We start from the raw sequence: 18,294 nt of genomic DNA on the forward strand, positions 1-18,294 counted from the left end.
ATGGATTGTTAGGAACAAAAAACGTATTGTGAGGGAATGCAAAACCTATTGAGAGGAACACAAAACTTATTGTGGAGGAACGCAAAACTTATAACGAGGGAACGCAAAAATGATTGCCAGGAAATGTAAAATTTATTGCGAGGGAATGCAACAAACCTTGTTTTGAGGGAACACAAAACTACTGTGAGGGAATGCAAAACTATTGCAGAAAATAAATCCCCTTATATCCTCTAAGGCAGGGGTCCCCAAACTTTTTTCTATGAGGGCCACATAATTTTTCCTTTCTATAATGGAGGGCCGTAGTCTAACAGAAAATGGCATGGGCCGGAGTGATTTATTGTGGAGATTTTATTATGATTTTAAATGGATTTACAGTATTATGCCTCCTAATGCTAGATTCATTTATTATTTATGCACCATACATATCAAGTGATATATATATAGCCTATTAAAAGAGCATTATTACTACCATAATGACATTTTTTCATATTCATTGCTATTGAAATCAAATAATTTACTTACTCATGCGTATTAGGCTAATCAGTGTGAACTATGGGCTTGTTTCTGGCTGGTGAGAAGTCCAATGTCAGGTTCCATTCCTGTCACAGCCAGTCTCAAAGACTGATGCAAATGTTCATCAGTGAGTCTTGATCTCATCTGATTTTTCATCAGTTTCATGCTTGAAAAGGTTTGCTATACGTGCTGCCAAAAAGTGTGGACATCTTCATTGCATTCCTTCTGATGTTTGGGTAGGTCTCGTTAGGGAGGGCAGTATAGAATTCAATGAGACTGTTGGGCTAAAACACGTCTTTCAGAACATCACAGTTCTGTAACTCAGCCAACTCAAACTGATAAGAAGGCAGGGCTTCGTCAATGTCAGCAGCAAAAGGGTTCTGAAAAAGGCGTATTTCTTTAGCGTGGACATGTAGCTCACGGAATCGCACATCAAACTCCGCCTTCAGCATTTCCAGCGCTTTCACTGACTTTTCAGCTGGGAATGGGACCACTGGTTTCTCAGCTGAGAGGCTTTGGGTAACAGGGAGATGGGTGAAGTCTTGCTTTTGCACTAGTCCCACAAGCAGTGCTAGTTTCACCTCAAATGCTTTTATGTGGGAATACATGTCACATATTAGTTTCCCCTTGCCTTGGAGCTGCATGTTGAGGCCATTCAACATTTCTGTCACATCTGTTAAAAAGGCGAGGTCCCATTTCCATTTTGTGTCGATCAGTTCTGGGACAGTTTTGCCCTTTGTCAGAAGAAAAACATTGATTTCGGGTAGCAGCTCGTAAAAACGCCTCAAAACTCTGCCCCAGCTTAACCATCGGACTTCTGTGTGGTAAAGCACATCTCCGTGAGAAGACTCTAGCTCGGACAGAAAGACTTGGAACTGCCTGTGTTTAAGTCCGTTTGCTCTGATTGAGTTTATACATGACACCACCACTTTCATTATCGATTCCCACTTCAGAACTTTGCAGCACAGTGCTTGCTGGTGAATTAGGCAGTGTACTTGTAAAGGGGGCATGAGACCTCTTTCCTCCATTTCTCTATTCATGCGTCCTATCAGTCCCCTTGATGCGCCAACCATACTAGGAGCTCCGTCAGTCCTGATGCTGGCCAGCTTAGACCAGTCTAGATCCAACTCTTCTATCGTTTGGCACACTTTACCAAAAATGTCCTCCCCTGTCGCAGTACCTTTGAGACTTTTTAGGGCTGCCAGCTCCTCGGACACTTCAAAGTTTGAGCTAACTCCGCGAAGAAAAATGAGCAGCTGTGCCGTGTCCTGCACGTCATTACTTTCATCCAGCGCTAATGCAAAAAAATCTAATTCTTTCACTTTTTCCTTCAGCTGGGCATATACATTATACCCCATTTCTTCAATTCGTCTGGTGATTGTACTTGCGGACAGACTCACCGCATTTAAGACGTCTTTCTTATCGGGCACACCTCCTCCAGCAACAGCATTCATACATTTCTTTACGAACTCACCATCACTGAATGGCCTACCGCAGGTTGCAATCAGTTTAGCTACCTGAAAGCTAGCTCGAATGGATGACTGGTTCAACTGGGTTTGCCGTACAGACGTATTTTGCTGAGCAGATAGTCCACTTTTTAGCTTCGACACTTTGTCTGCTCTCATTTGGCCTTGTAAACTTGCATACTTCAGAGGGCTGGTCCAAATGTGGGGGCGGGCCGTATTTGGCCCACGGGCCGTAGTTTGGGGACCCCTGCTCTAAGGTGCTTTGTAGAAATAAAAGACGCTGTACAAGCAAATGGGATACTTTTGCATCCTTTTTCGAAGCTTAAAAACTTCCCAATTAATTTTAATTGCTCAAAAAAATGACCAAGACAGTTTTTCAGAATTTCTCATTTTGAATTCCAAAAACGGGGGTATGGAAGGACATGAGAGTGAGTAAATGAGGACAGCGATGAGACTATTTTAATTTCTAATTCAACGGTCTGGAATCAGTTATCTCTTACATATCATTATCATTTATGCCTATATGTCTGTTCGTGTCATGCAGAGATATCTGATAGCGAATCACCTCCCTAAAGAAGACCTGCTGGATGTGTGTCTGTACTGTCAGCACTATTGTCTGCTTCCGCTAGTGTCAGAGCAGCATGTGGGACAGCTGGTGGTGTGGAGGGAAGTGTTTCCCCAGCGGAGAGCCCAGCCCAGCCCTCTCACAACACCATCCACATCACACCTCGGCTACTGTAAACCACATGCACGGCACTTCCTGCTCATAGTGGGCCTGGTGAGACTATGCAACCTTATCATACATTTAAGATAGATCATATTGACATTCATTTATAGCTGTGTGTTTGTTCCAAGGCTTCTTTCAATGACAGGTGTTTGGATATTATGTTATCACCACAACACAGTTCATCCCAGGATTATTTTCTTTTCCCGTGAAATACAAAAAAAAGTTAGGCAGAACTTCTGTATTTGTATTTGTTTTTCCAGAGACACTTTATGCAGTGTGTATTGCTGGAGACTGGTGGTTGTACCTCACCTGCTTTGGGTTCTCCTGGTCCAGACTGTGTCTACGTGGACCAGGTCAAAGCCACCCTGCTTCAACTGGAGAGCCTTGATGCTGGCATTGAGGAGCGTCTCTCGGCTCCACCCACTCCATGCCTATCCTGCGCTGATTGGTTCCTTCCCGCTGGTGGGCGGGATCGTCTAGATGCCGTTGGCAGCTCGCCCATCTTCAACCGGCTGACAGCAGCCATCAAACCCCCATCCCCGACCGTGATCAGTCGAAGCCTGTTTGGGGAGATGGGGTCATCGGGTCTAAGAGGACGAAAACCAAGTCCACAGAGGAGTCAGTCTGATAGTGGCAGCGAGGGTCAAGGGGAGGTGGTGGAGTCCTTTACTCTGGGTTTGAGTCCTCATGCCACACCAGATACAGTGAGGCGAATGCCCCTTAGTGGCACACGCAGGGACTCCCTCGGGTCAGGCGGGTCAGATGGCAGCTTAGGCAGTGCAGGATTTTTCAAGGTACCTGTCTAAAATTAATACGGGTCATATCTGGGTGTTTCTTCAACTTCTGGCCCTTTTTGCACTGTGCATTTCCAGATTGTAAATTCTGGTAAAACAGTATTCACACTCTTGCTAGTTTGTCTACTAACAAGGTCCAACACTTTATGTACATCAGCATTTTTTCTGAAAGTCATGAAATTTCCCACCACATCTCAAATTCTGTATTGTATTCACTAGAATTCTGCCGGGAAATTACTATGATGGAAATAACATTTTATGTCTATTAAATTCTATTAAATTAAATGTTTTACACTTTTTGCATAATTTGGAAAAATTGCAGCTTGATTTTAAGTGATGGCCTATAAAAAGAGTCTGTAAACAAGGGATATTGACCTTAAATTTTCAAACATCACTTGTCTCATTTCATCTGAAACATGCTCTTCCCTTAGAATTTTGTTGACTTTGTTAACGAGTAATAAACAAGTAACTACGTTTTTAAATAAATAAGTAAATTGTTAAAGCAAAATTGGTACTGTGGAAATGTTAATTAAAAAAACGTATATTTTTAAATGGTCAGTGGTCTTTATTCCTCTCTTTATTTAGATCATCATAGTTTTAAACTAGGGCTGTCGATTTAACGCGTTAATTCAGTGCAATTAATTTTATTAAAAATAACGTGTTAAAAAATTAATGCAATTAATCGCAATGCCCCCTTACCGTAATAAGTAAGATTCCTGAGGAATGCAAGCTTGTAGTTCCACCTGTTTACTCCAGAGGGCAGTAATTGAGACTTTAGCTGTATGAGCACCGCACAGTTTATAAAGTGAACAAAACAACCTTTCAGCAGACAGAACAACACAAACATGCGTTATGTTCTTGCATTCAAAACACAAGATGTTTTCTAAGGATTAAACTATATTTAACTTGACACAGTGACCTAAAATTTTATGTTTGTGATGCAACGCACCCGAGATGCTACACAAGCATGTCTGACACAGGTGTACATTGACGGGTCGTTAAACAAGCCATCATAATAAATCTCCAACTGATTGGCAAATTCGCTTGCGAAATGGATTGCTGTGAACTGTATGCCAATGATTGACTTATGTTCAATAATATGGTAGTAAACAATACATTGTATTCTAAAGCCACTTTTTGTATTGTCTTATCAATGATGAACTCTTCTGCTACAAGAATGTAATGCATTTTAATTATCTGAATATATATATATAATTTTTTTATATTTAAAGATAACTGTATAATTATTTCTTTATAATATATTGAATTATTGTTATATGAGGGGTTTTCTCAGCAAATATTTGTACAGTGTAAAAATTTACATTTTTATTTGACAGCCCTATTTTAAACATGTAATAATTTGTATTTTAATAATTTCTTTTTATAGATACATTTTTAATATTGGGTCTGGGACAAAGCTAAATGAGTGAAATCTATACATAAAAGGCATTTGAAAAGTACCAGAAATAAATGAAGACCTGATAAATCGTTTTCAAGTCCATTTTAATGTAAGCTTCATAAAAAAAAATTAAATTAAATAAAAATCTGTTTGTTTTAAGAAAAATCAACTCCTGTGACAAAAAAGTAGCCTGAAGTTAAAGAAACTCCCATATATTGCTTTTTCTAGTATTATGTTTTTACATTCAATGTCACAAAAATTGTCAGAAAAGAAACTGAACCATATTTTAGGGTTTTGCATTGTGATATTATTTTCATGACAATTAAGGACATTTAAACCCTCCTCTCTAATTGTTAGTAACATACTGTAATGCAAAAACAATCTAATTCTCATCACTGTAATGTGAAAAAAAATTATGGTGTATTATTTAAATTAAATTATGTAAAAAAAATATATTGATTTTGTTGATATTATTATAACACGTAACAAAAACAACCAGCAAATTCGCACACTTACCCACCCATTCTACCCTATAATCTCTTCCTTGCTGATCATTATGAAATTGATCATTAAAAATAATGAAAAATTTGTATATTAGAGACATAGTATAAAAAAGTATTGCCAAATTAATGCACAAATGCAGGCATGTAAATCACAATGCAGACTGCATTCGAACCGTATTTCGAAATGCTGTATTTCCCACATAAGCACCACAGCTCAACGTGCGTAGTGCATCCGCGAACTGTTAGGCCACGGTTCCGACAAAACTTTACATTTCAGGCCAGAACATGGCTTAGTCTTTGTATAAGGTGTTGACATACATAATAAATCATTCAGTAGATTCCCACTGCAACTTTCAGAACAAGGGAAGTCACATCTTACAAACAGTATTTAAAAGTTTTGATATGGCCAACAAAAAGACATCAATAACTATATCACCACTACAAAATGTATTGGTTCTCACCATTGCTGCACATGAATTATTGTTGTGTCATCTATTATTAAGCATATGCTTTGAGCACCATCCAAAACGACATCTTATAAAGCAGTATCAGGAAATACTGTTATAAATCATGTCCAGATAACAGTCATGCGAGTGTAGCTGACTGGTCAAATGTTTACATAATGGATGACCTGGACAAACCTTTCTGGCTCATGCATATTCATAGAAAGAGACAACCTTAACCAAAAGCATGGAAATTATAGCTTTCATTTATTGAGTCAATACACTCAACTCGTGGTCAAAGCCATAGACGGTAGCTGCTTTTATTAGATTAAGCCTACATGAAAATCCTGGTGTAACAGAAAGAGACCATTAATAAAACAGAGTCGGATTAAGTTCAACCCAAGTGGAAAAACAGGTCAGTGTTACACTTTTTTTTTTTGTTCTGCACTGTTCTTTCTTTAGTTTATTTATAAACAGACAACTTTTATTTGAGACTTTTTATTTGAGTTTCCTGGACATTTTTCTAGAGTTAGTAGCACTTCAAAAGCTTTATACTGACTCTCTTCCTCTTTGAAATTAGTTAGTGGTGTTTGCTTAGGCTTGCATCACTATTACTATTCCTCAGGACTAATTTTTTTTTTTTTTTTTTTTTGAACAAACCCCTAATCATAAGTATTCAACTTTAGAGTGTAATTCGTCTTTTGCTAAACACTGTTTGTGCTATGGATGTGTACAGTACCTCAAACATTTGGATTGTGGATAGGGCTGGGTGATTTATCGAATATTCACGATATTATCGCAATTATTTTGACACATTATTGCAGAGGAGATGGCAACGTTTCAACATATTTGGAAGTAACAACATTGCAAACTGACAAATACGCACTATACTTTAGTGCTCCGCCAAAATAAAAAGCTTCAAGTGAAGGTGAAGTAAATAAGACAGAGCTTTCATCATTCTGCCAAAATTAAAGCTCCTAGAAAAGGTGAAGTAAATAAAACAGCACTTTCATCTTTCCCCTAAAATAAAAGCTCCAAGTGAAGGTGACATAAATAAAACAGCACTTTCATCTTTCCCCCAAATTAAAAGCACCAAGTGAAGGAGAAGTAAATAAGACAGAGCTTTCATCATTCTGCCAAAATTAAAGCTTCTAGAGAAGGTGAAGTAAATGCTATATAACAGCACTTTCATCTTTCTGCCAAAATAAAAGCTCCAAGAGAAGGTGAAGTAAATAAGACAGTGATTTCATCTTTTTGCCAAAATAAATGCTCCAAGTGAAGGTGAAGTAAATAAAACAGAGCTTTCATCTTTCTGTCAAAATAAAAGCTCCAAGAGGATGTGATGTAAATAAAATAGCACTTTCATCTTTCTGCCAAAATAATAGCTCCAAGTGAAGGTGAAGCAAATACAGTAAAACTGCACTTTCATTTTTCCACCAAAATAAAAGCTCCAAGTGAAACTAAATTTAACAAAATTGTATTGTTATTATACAAATCAAATATAATCCTCATAATAATCCATAGAATAATAATAATAATTTAGTATTATATTAAAATATAACCTTTTTATTTTGTACATTTAACATTTTTAATCTGCTTGTCTACCGTGGCTGTTTTGTTGCAATGATGGTTCCTCTGATTTAAAAAAAAATGTAATGCTATTTCAGAGCAAATACATCATTATCGAGATGTATATTGAATATTTTATATATATATATATATATATATATATATATATATATATATATATATATATATATATATATATATATTTGTAGCCATATCGCCCAGCCCTAATTGAAGAGGAGAGGTGTGCTATTATTTTGTTTGTGATTAGACTGTGTATGCGAAAAAATACCCAAGACTTACATTGACCCAGTTACCAGAGAATCGCAGAGACTTTATGGTTTTAACTTGGGCCAGTAAGCAACCACCTGGAACACTATAGCAAAGACCATACAACCACATAGCAACACCGTGGCAACTACCCAAAGCATCTTATTATAGAGCAGAACAGTAAGGTTACGCAAGTAAAAAAATATCAAAAATGTATAGACTAATAAATTTTTTAACAATAACTTGCAGTATAAACCTTTAAATACCTGCCATGAGATTCAAGGTTGTTAATCGATGGTATATGCTTCTTTTAAAAGTCATCAGTCTTTGTTATTGCAACATTTCTTTTTTTTTTTTTTTTTTTTTAATAGCAGAATTAATGGAGAAGAACTACACTACATGATTCTGAAGATAAAACAAATTCATATACATTTTTGCTTCAAATCAAAGTTTGTAATGTATACCTCGGAGCTGGTTAGTTTGGTTCAGGGCTTCTGAATCCTTTTTGAAGGATTTTATGAAATCCCTGTGGAAGAGAATATTGGGAAACAAACTTCCGGAATGGGCGGGCACTGTTGCCCTATTGTGGAAACAAGTTTTGCACGAGCAAGCACCACTCAAATTTTCCTTAGGAAATGTAAAACTGTTGTTGTGAAATAAGTCATTCTCTGTTAAATATTTAGTTTAGCCCAAAACATGATTGTATCCAATCATTACTTGTCTTTTTCCTATTGTTCCATGTTTCTTTTGTCAGATTCCGAGGTTAAAACACCCTAACCCGTTCTACCTGGGCTCCTTGAAGAAGAGTCTGACAGACCGGGAAACTGAGGAGATGCACAATGTTCTCAAGTGAGTTTAACACCATTTCATCATTATCCATCTTAAACAACAGCATTAATTGATTGATGGGTCCCTTTTCAGTTCATCTGATTCAATTAGAAGGACGTTGCAAATTCTTTCTGGTTCATTTTGGGGGTGCCGTGTTGTATATGTCTACTCTGGCAAGTTGAAGCCCGAACCTGGCCTGTAAACATGACCCTTTGACATGACGGCACTGTTAAATTTTAAAACCAAACCAAATGTGCCATACATCTTATAGATAACATCTACAAATAATTGAACAAATTAATCATTAAATATACAAAATTTTACATAATTTTCCAAATGAAAATTGCACAGTTAAATGTATTAATTATAGGTTCCATTACTGCATGATGCTTAAGGGACAAATCATGAATTCCCAAACCCTGGTTTCCCAAAAAGCTGCATTATACAGTATAATAATCATACAATAATACAGATTTTTCACAAATGTCATTCACCAGAAAAGGGAGCTTGGACTAATAACTCATTGGCTGACACTGGAACACAGGCTGAGCACTGCTCAGAGTATCACAGTTGTTATGTATGCATATGTTTTCAGACTAACTGCAGGTGCAGAGAACACACTGTTTCATTACGTGTTAATGGAGACCGTGCAGGGCATCTTCATTGCACCTACACACAGAGAAGTGAATCACCTCAGCGGCTCCATCCACCCACAGCTCATTCAGAACTTCTACCACTGTTGTCTGTCCATACGACACGCCTTCCAGCAGAGCCTCCCCACTCGGGTAACCACAGCTTATCTACTCCTGCTATAGCACATTTATATCAGCCACCTTTCCATCAAAGTTGCAAATGTAATTTATGCACAAAATTTGCAAAACAATTTGCAAATAAAGCAGCGTTTCAATCCCCTGTGTTTAAGAAAACAAAATTGTTACTTTTGGGGAAATTGATGCAGAATAGAAATGAAAATGGAAGTTAAAGCCACAGTTGCCCTTGTATTAAAGGGATAGTTCACCCCAAAATGAATATTCTCTCGTAAATACTCACCCTCATGCCATCCCAGTTGTGTATGACTTTTTATTGCGCAGATCACAAATTATGATTTTAAGAAGAATTTTTCAGCTCTGTTGGTCCTCACAATGCAAGTGAATGGTGACCAGAACTCAGAAGGTTTAAAAAGCACATTAAAGCAGCATAAAAGTAATCCATAAAACTCCGGTTGCTTAATCCATGTCCAGAAGCAATATGATAGGTGTGGTTGAGAAACAGATCAATATTTAAGTCCTTTTTTAATTGGAAATCTACACTTTCACATTCAACCACCTACTGGTTGGAGCTGGTCAAAGGTGGAGATTTATAGTTTATTCAGAGATTTACTGTAGATGTTAACAGTATTATGTAAAACAGTATCTCACATATTTAAATTTAAATTTGTCTCTGAATATATTTCCTCTCAAAATGTACATTCAGTTTGTCAGCTCCTCTTTTAAGGAAAGAAAACTAAAATTGTATTGTTAAAGATGTTTTATTAATTTAATTTAATATCAATAGAGCTTTAAGAAATAATTCTGTAATATTTGCCAAAGTGGCATATATTCTTATTTTGTAGTTCTTATAATTCTATTATATACAGTCTATATTCATTATTTACGTCTATGTGATTATATATGGCAATGTTTTACTCCATTGGCATATGGATAAAGATAAGCAACTGGCAACTGCATATTTGACTCTTTTTGTAATGCACATTTAAAGTTGTATTTAAAAAGATTAATCATTTTTGTTGCATTTAACAAAAAAATGTAAAACTATTATTTATGCTTTTTTTTGTATTAATAAATTATTTACATATTCTTTTAAGTGGCACAAAAATATGGGACTTATTTTCTGTCAGTTAATAAATAAATCAATAAATGAAATAATACAAATGAAAACCCCATTAACCATTTCATTTCCACAAAGTGTCGGTAAAGTATGTGATAAAATTAAATATTTTTTTTTTTATGTAATTGATGATTTGCCATTCCATTTTCACTGCAATCTTGAGGCACTCCCAATTTTAAAATGAAAAGGCAAATGTAAAAAAAGTGCAAATACATTTTTCCCAAAGCATTTTCTTAATGTTGTTGCAATAATAGTGAAATAATAAATAAAAAATATGCAAAACTCAGTTTTAATTTGATTAAAGTCTCTAGTTTGAGAAATAGACACCTCGCATGTCCTCAGCTGACAGTTTCGTTGAATTCTACCGGCTCAACACCAGTTTCATGTACAACAGTAAAGAGAAGACTCAGGGGTGCAGGACTTATGGGAAGAATTGCAAAGAAAAAGACACTCTTGAGTATTAGGTTAGAGTAAGAGAAACACAGACATTGGACAACAGATAATTGGAAAAGAGTGTTATGGATCTAAACCCCATAGAGTTTATGTGTGATCAGCTAGACTGTAAGGTGTGTAAGAATTGCCCGACAAGACACATCTATGGCAAGTGCTACAGGAAGTGTGGGGTGAAATGTCACCTGAGTATCTGGACAAACTGACAGCTGGAATGGCAAGGATCTGCAAAGCTGTCATTGCTGCACGTGGAGGATTTTTTGATGAGAATTCCTTGAAGTAGTTTAAGAAGTTCTGAACAGTTTTTTCAAATTGTAATAGTAATTTGTAACGTTATTAATGTCCTGACTATACATTGTGAAAAGTACCAATTTCTTTCCATAAGAGCAAAATCTGTACATTATTCCAAACTTTTGGCTGCCAGTGTATATCAAAATGTTAAAAGCCTCATCTGGATTTCTTTTATGAATAAATTAGTCAGTAAGATTTTGACATATTTCTGACCACTTTGACAGCCCTTAATTTGATTTCATAGAACCATTTCTCTGCTATAGATAATAGTTATATTAGCATAGCATCTTCCTCTCCCAGTTCATGTACGTGTACATGTTTGCTTCAGGATCGGAGAGGGATGGATCGGCCGCAGAGCACTCTGGGTTTGGGTCCAGTCAAAGAACACGGTGTTCTGTTCCAGTGTAAACCTGAAAACTGGACGGATCAGAAGAAACCAGCGCCCACCATGACATACTGGGTTATAGGGTACATACTCTAGCTTCACAAAAAGCATCATCTTAGAGCCTGAAACATACTCTACATAAGAACGTGAACACAAATGCTTCTAGCTACGCAAGCTCGATTTCATGTGTATTCTCTCCATTGTGAAGAGGAACACTATAGCATGTATTAGTGTAATCTGTCTTCTACAGTTGGTTTTCTCTTTTAGATCAACTACTGGTAGAGCAACAATTTGAAGATAATCTTGCTAAGCAAGTTAGTTGGCATGTTTATAGCTCACTAGCTGAAAAATAACACATCAAGTCTAGCACCCCCTTGAGTTTTGAGACCTCTGCAGTGATGCAAGAACACGTTCCTTACGTACAACGGGACTTTGTGCTTGCAGTGCGTTGGCCAAGCATTCGCATCAGTGCTTGTGTACCAAAGTATGTTTCTAAACTAACTTGTTCAAACCTCAATGTTTTGTAGCTGTAGTTACAGTTGTAAGCACAGTTCCTGGAATAGCTCATAAAAAAGTTAAATCAAGAACTAGCAACATGTATATCAGGTTGAGACCAAACGACTTGTTCTTAATGATTTCCCCTTGAATAAAATGTGCAGTAAATTAAATCAAATGCAGCTTTACACCTTAATATGACACCAAATCCATACAGAGTATACATTTGCTTTGTTGTCTTGCGAGATGCCACACAAACAATAGGACAACATGAAAGCGTATTCTTCCCAGCAGATTTGTCACCTCTTTTGCCATTTGTGTTACAGGCGAATGCTTCTAGAACCCGTCCCACAAGAGTTCTATGTGTGCTTCCATGATTCCGTCGCAGAGGTTCCCGTGGAGATGGCGTTCCGTCTGTCTTTCGGCTTGGCTATTTAATAATATAACAGAGACTTCTGCAGGTTATCGTCCTTAACACTACATGCTGTTGTGCAGCACAGGGCTGGTCTATGGGATTTTATTGAAGGGCATCTCATTTCTATGAGTTATCTGCAGAAATTTTCCACTGGAGAATCCAACATCAAGGATACTCAAGCAGCACCCTATTGTCAAAAAGGCTACTGGTCCATGCTTTAGCTAAAATGCTATCCGTGTAGTAATCATGTATGGTTTATGTGATTAAACTTACCTTTTGCTAGATTTTTTCCAGAATGGAAGTTGAAAACAGGCAAGTCAGCCAAGGCACCGAATTTGGTGTTAAGTACAATATGTGGTCCACACAATGTCAGTAGTGATAAACTAATTGGATAAATTGATTAACCAGCTCTGAGGGAGTTTTTAACCACCAATAAAATACTTCTGAAATTGGAAGGAACTGAACTATCTATGCTGGATTTCTTAACGGGCACGATAAGCCCATGTTCTCTTGAAGGAATAGTTCACCTAAAAATGAAAATTCTCTCATCATTTACTCACCCTCATGCCATCTCAGATGTGTATGACTTTCATTCTTCTGCAGAAGTCAAATTAAGATTTTTAGAAGAATATTTCAGCTCTGAAGGTCAATACAATGCAAGTGAATGGAGACAAGGACATAGAATCCCCAAAAATCACAAAGTCAGCATAAAATGAATTCATATGGTTTTATATCTTCAGAAGCGATATGATAGTTGTGGGTGAGAAACAGATCAATATTTGAGTTATTTTTTCCTTATAAATACCCACTTTCACTTCCACATTCTTTTTGGTGATTGCATTCTTTGTGCATATTGCCACCTACTGGTTGGGGCTGGTCAAAGGTTGAGATTTATGGTAAAAAAAAAAAATTATATTGATCCGACACTGATCTCACCCACACCTATTATATCACTTCTGTATCATAGATTTTTCCCACTGGAATTGTATGAATAATTTTTTATACTGATTTTATGTGATTTGTGGAGATTAAAAGTTCTTCTAGTCATTGTTCACTTCCATTATTTGGACCTAATGAGCAGAGATATTCTTCTAAAAGTTTTAGCAGAAGAAAGAAAGTCATAAACATCTGGGATGGCATGAGGGTGAGGAATTGATGTGAGAGTTTTCATTTTTGGGTGAACTGTCCCTTTAATAAAAAATTTATTAATAAATAAATGTATAGGACCGTTCATTGCTGGATCAAGCAGAATTACATTTTCAGTAACTATGCAGAATTTGTGACCACAGCCTTATGAAAAGTTTGAAAATGAAAATGATTTTTGTACTTTATTCTAAAGTGTGGAACATCATGTTTTTCCACATTAATATTCATAAAATATGCCTATTAAACAAATGTGCATAATTTATCAAATAAATTCAAGACAATGTATTTCATGTGTTCTTTATTACATCATTCTTTATACAAAAATAAATCTGCTCTTACATGGCCAGATGAAAAGTTGTTCTGACAAATTGGTCCACAATCCATTGATACAATGAGACAAACCATATACAGTGGATATAAAAAGACTACACACCCCTGTTAAAATGCCAGGTTTTTGTGATGTAAAAGAAGGAGACAAAGATAAATCATGTCAGAACTTTTTCTACTTTTAATGTGACCTATAATGTGAAAAATTCAATTGAAAAACAAACTGAAATCTTCTTGGGGGAAAAATGAAAAACCTTACAATAACCTGGTTGCATAAGTTTGCACACCCTCTTATAACTGGGGATGTGGCTGTGTTCAGAATTAACCAATCACATTCAAACTCATGTTAAATAGAAGTCATTACACACCTGCCATCATTTAAAGTGACTCTGATTAATCACAAATAAAGTTCAGCTGTTCTAGTAGGATTTTCCTGACATTTTCTTAGTTGCATCTCAGAGCAAAAGCCATGGTCCGCAGAGAGCTTCCAAAGCATCAGAGGGATCTCATTGTTGAAAGATATCAGTCAGGAGAAGGGTACAAAAGAATTTACAAAGCATTAGATATACCATAGAACACAGTGAAGACAGTCATCATCAAGTGGAGAAAATATGGCACAACAGAGACATTACCAAGAACTGGACGTCCCTCCAAAATTGATGAAGACGAAAAGAAAACTGGCCAGGGAGGCTTCCAAGAGGCCTACAGCAACATTAAAGGAACTACAGAAATTTCTGGCAAGTACTGGCTGTGTGCTATATGTGCCAACAATCTCCCGTATTCTTCATATGAATGGACTATGGGGTAGGGTGGCAAGACGGAAGCCTTTTCTTACAAAGAAAAACATCCAAGCCCAGCTGAAGTTTGCAAAAACAAACATCAAGTCTCCCAAAAGTACTTGGGAAAATGTGTTCTGGTCTGATGAAACCAAGGTTGAATTTTTTGGCCATAATTCCAAAAGGTATGTTTGGTGCAAAAACAACACAGCACATCACCTAAAGAACACCATAACCACAGTGAAACATGGTGGTGGCAGCATCATGCTTTGGGGCTGTTTTTCTTCAGCTGGAACCGGGGCCTAAGTCAGGGTGGAGGGAATCATGAACAGTTCCAAATACCAGCCAATTTTGGCACAAAACCTTCAGGCGTCCGTTAGCCTGTTTAGTTTGACTTTCAGATCTGAATATATAAATGAAGTAACTATATACGTGTGTAAATATATATGGCAAATTATATTAACGTACATTAGAAACTCAGCAAAAAAAAGTACTACAAAGTTAAGTACTGCAGTGCAACTCCTCATGGACTGCACCAGATTTGCCAGTTCTTGCTGTGAGATGTTACCCCACTCTTCCATCAAGGCACTTGCAAGTTCCTGGACATTTCTGGGGGGAATTGCCCTCACCCTCCGATCCAACAGGTCCCAGATGTAACCTTGTGAAATCAGATTGAGATCCGGGCTCTTCGCTGGCCATGGCAGAACACTGATATTCCTGTCTTGCAGGAAATCATGCACTGAACAAGCAGTATGGCTGGTGGCATTGTCATGCTAGAGGGTCATGTCAGAATGAGCCTGCAGGAAGGTTACCACATGAGGGAGGAGGATGTCTTCCCTGTAACACACAGCATTGAGATTGCCTGCAATGAAAACAATCTCAGTCCAATGATTCTGTGACACAATGCCCCAGACCATGACGGACCCTCCACCTCCAAATGGATCCCGCTCCAGAGTACAGGCCTCGGTGTAACACTCATTCCTTCTGACCATCACCCCTGGTGAGATGAAACCACGACACATCAGTGAAGAGCACTTTTTGCCAGTCCTGTCAGGTCCAGCGAAGGTGGGTTTGTGTCCATAAGCAACGTTGTTGATGGTGATGTCTGGTAAGGACCTCAGTCCAGCCTATTTTGGACAGTCTGAGCACTGATGGAGGGATTGTGCATTCCTGGTGTAACTCAAGCAGTTGTTGTTGCCATCCTGTACCTTTACCGCAGGTGTGATATTCAGATGTACCGATCCTGTTCAGGTGTTGTTACACGTGGTCTGCCACTGCGAGGATGATCAGCTGTCCTTCCTGTCTCCCTGTAGTGCTGTCTTAGGCGTCTCACAGTATGGACATTGCAGTTTATTGCCCTGGCCACATCTGCAGTCCTCAGGCCTCCATGTATCATGCCTAAGGCACATTCACGCAGATGAGCAGGAACCCTGGGCATCTTTCATTTGGTGTTTTTAAAAGTCAGTAGAAAGGTCTCTTTAGTGTCCTAAGTTTTTATAACTGTGACCTTAATTGCCTGCGGTCTGTAAGCTGTTAGTGTCTTAACGACCGTTCCACAGGTGCATGTTAATTAATTGTTTATGGTTCATTGAACAAGCATGGAAAACATTGTTTCACATTTAATCCTCCCCTCCTAGATTTCATTGAGGCAAAATCATTAATTACTTTGTCAAATCTCTCCAGCAATCACATGGTTGGTTGATACTTATTTAATCAATACCACTGAGTCGATCCTGTGGCACGGTGTACCTATACAGTTGATTATGGTTATCTTTACGTTTGTTCAGAATATAAGAATGCATTATAAATATCTATAATCCATTTAGAGCATTTTAGGCTGAGTAGCCTAAACAACTCGGGGCACCTTTCCCCCATCGCGATCTTGTGAGATCTGTGCGGGGGCGGGATGACATGATTTGGGGCACCTCTCCTATCGTGACCCAGGGACGGGATGGCACAATTCGGGGCACCTTTCTCCCATCGCGATCTTGCGAGCTCTGTGCAGGGGCAATCGATCAGGTACCCTCTATCGCCTTTGCCAGGATCCTCTACTGGTTGTATAAAAGATGTAACTGGCCAGGAAAGTAGTGCACTGAAAAATTTGTTTTATTTTTTATTATTTGTTTCTTTTTATATAGCATACATATACACACACACACACACATATATATATATATATATATATATTACACACACACAACAGTTAGTTCTGGTCCTCAAATCTGATTGGACAAGAGACATTCTATGAGCACTGATGATCTGACAGCATCAGCGTTCGGATACTTCACTGTCTCTGTATCACTCTGCTTGTGCTCCTGCTGTTCTAAACTGAAGTGTAAAAGCAGTGCATACTGTATCTGTTAAGAGTTTCTGTCTTTATTTTTGAAATTACATATGTTAACCAGCAGGTGGTGGCAAAATATAATTTTTGTGTGTAATATGAGCCAGTTGGTGACGTAAAGTGAATCCGTTAGTCATTGATTATGTAAGAACTGAAATTAAAAGGTTTAAATAAACTTAGATTGTATGCGAGATATCATGAGCGTAGGAAAAACCGAGAAGGGGAGAGGAAGAGAGTGGAGGAAGAGGTGAGAAGGCACAAGGTAATCGGGTGGAACGAGGTGGAGAGAAGTTGGCAGAAATGTTGAAATAAACCCTGAGTTTTGAGCACAGAAGTCTTGGTCTGACTCCTCTATTCAGTGGCCATAACAACCAAGGAAAATAGCCAAGAATCCACGCATAATCATCGGTAAGCACGGATTCATCCAGACCTAAAAACACGAGTATTACATTTACATAGAACAGAGCTCCATGATCGCTCGTATTACCAATACATTACTTAAGCTAGGACATTGTTTCAAATGGCTTTAAATTAACAATTTAAGGATTAAGGCTCATCGCAGATGAGAGACAGAACTCGAGGCACTTACCGAGTTTCCACATGGGATATACACTGTTTAAAATGGCGGAGGACATTGCTGTTTCTATAGTGAATGACTCTTGCTACTACGAAATAGGGAGAAATACCCCCGCCAGGATGCTATTTTTCCACTGAGAAAGCAGACCTTCAGAACGCTGACAGCATCTCTGCTTGGGAGTGGCAACAGGTGATCGCACAGGTCTCTCTCTCTCTATCACACACACACACCGACCGTACTCGGTTTAAAATTTACTTGTTTATTGAACTGTATATAAGCAATATCATACTCGCAATTGTGTCATATGGCCCTACATCAGCACTGCTGTAATTACCTATGGCACTCAGCCTGCAGCCAATAAAAAAATGATTAGTAAAAATATGATTTTTGCCCTAATATCAAAGGTGTTTATGATCCAGTGTGAATTTTCTTGATAAAAAATATGATCGTGTCCGGTAACGTGCACGTAAAATGGCTAGAAATAGCATTTTAGCTTAGCATAAAGCTGGCAATTTACACAAGGTTTATTTCTATTTCTTCTGCTTCAAACTTACTTAAAACTTACTTCTCTGTCTGCTCATATGAATGTAACACATCATAAGAAAGTGTTTCATCTCTGTTCAAATGCACTTTGGATTGCATCATTTATATGTATAAATGTTTTCCATCTGAAAGAATTAAATATTAAATTAAAC

At 37.7% G+C, this 18,294-nt stretch overlaps 1 protein-coding gene across 3 annotated transcripts in view; it reads left to right on the plus strand.

Moving 5' to 3' along the window:
* The window catches only part of LOC127647694 (protein inturned-like), a 57,203-nt gene extending 43,349 nt beyond the window's left edge, over window positions 1-13,854 (plus strand). For all 3 annotated transcript variants that reach the window (XM_052132299.1, XM_052132152.1, XM_052132232.1), the window contains exons 11-16: window positions 2,524-2,757; window positions 2,967-3,500; window positions 8,436-8,530; window positions 9,105-9,294; window positions 11,466-11,605; window positions 12,344-13,854. In XM_052132299.1, coding sequence (XP_051988259.1) covers window positions 2,524-2,757; window positions 2,967-3,500; window positions 8,436-8,530; window positions 9,105-9,294; window positions 11,466-11,605; window positions 12,344-12,455 — 1,305 coding nt within the window. In that variant the 3' untranslated portion in view covers window positions 12,456-13,854. The remainder of the gene's footprint in view (window positions 1-2,523; window positions 2,758-2,966; window positions 3,501-8,435; window positions 8,531-9,104; window positions 9,295-11,465; window positions 11,606-12,343) is intronic.
* Window positions 13,855-18,294: the final 4,440 nt, after the last annotated feature.

This window comes from Xyrauchen texanus, chromosome 1, assembly GCF_025860055.1.
Source record: "Xyrauchen texanus isolate HMW12.3.18 chromosome 1, RBS_HiC_50CHRs, whole genome shotgun sequence".
NCBI classification, from domain to species: domain Eukaryota; kingdom Metazoa; phylum Chordata; class Actinopteri; order Cypriniformes; family Catostomidae; genus Xyrauchen; species Xyrauchen texanus.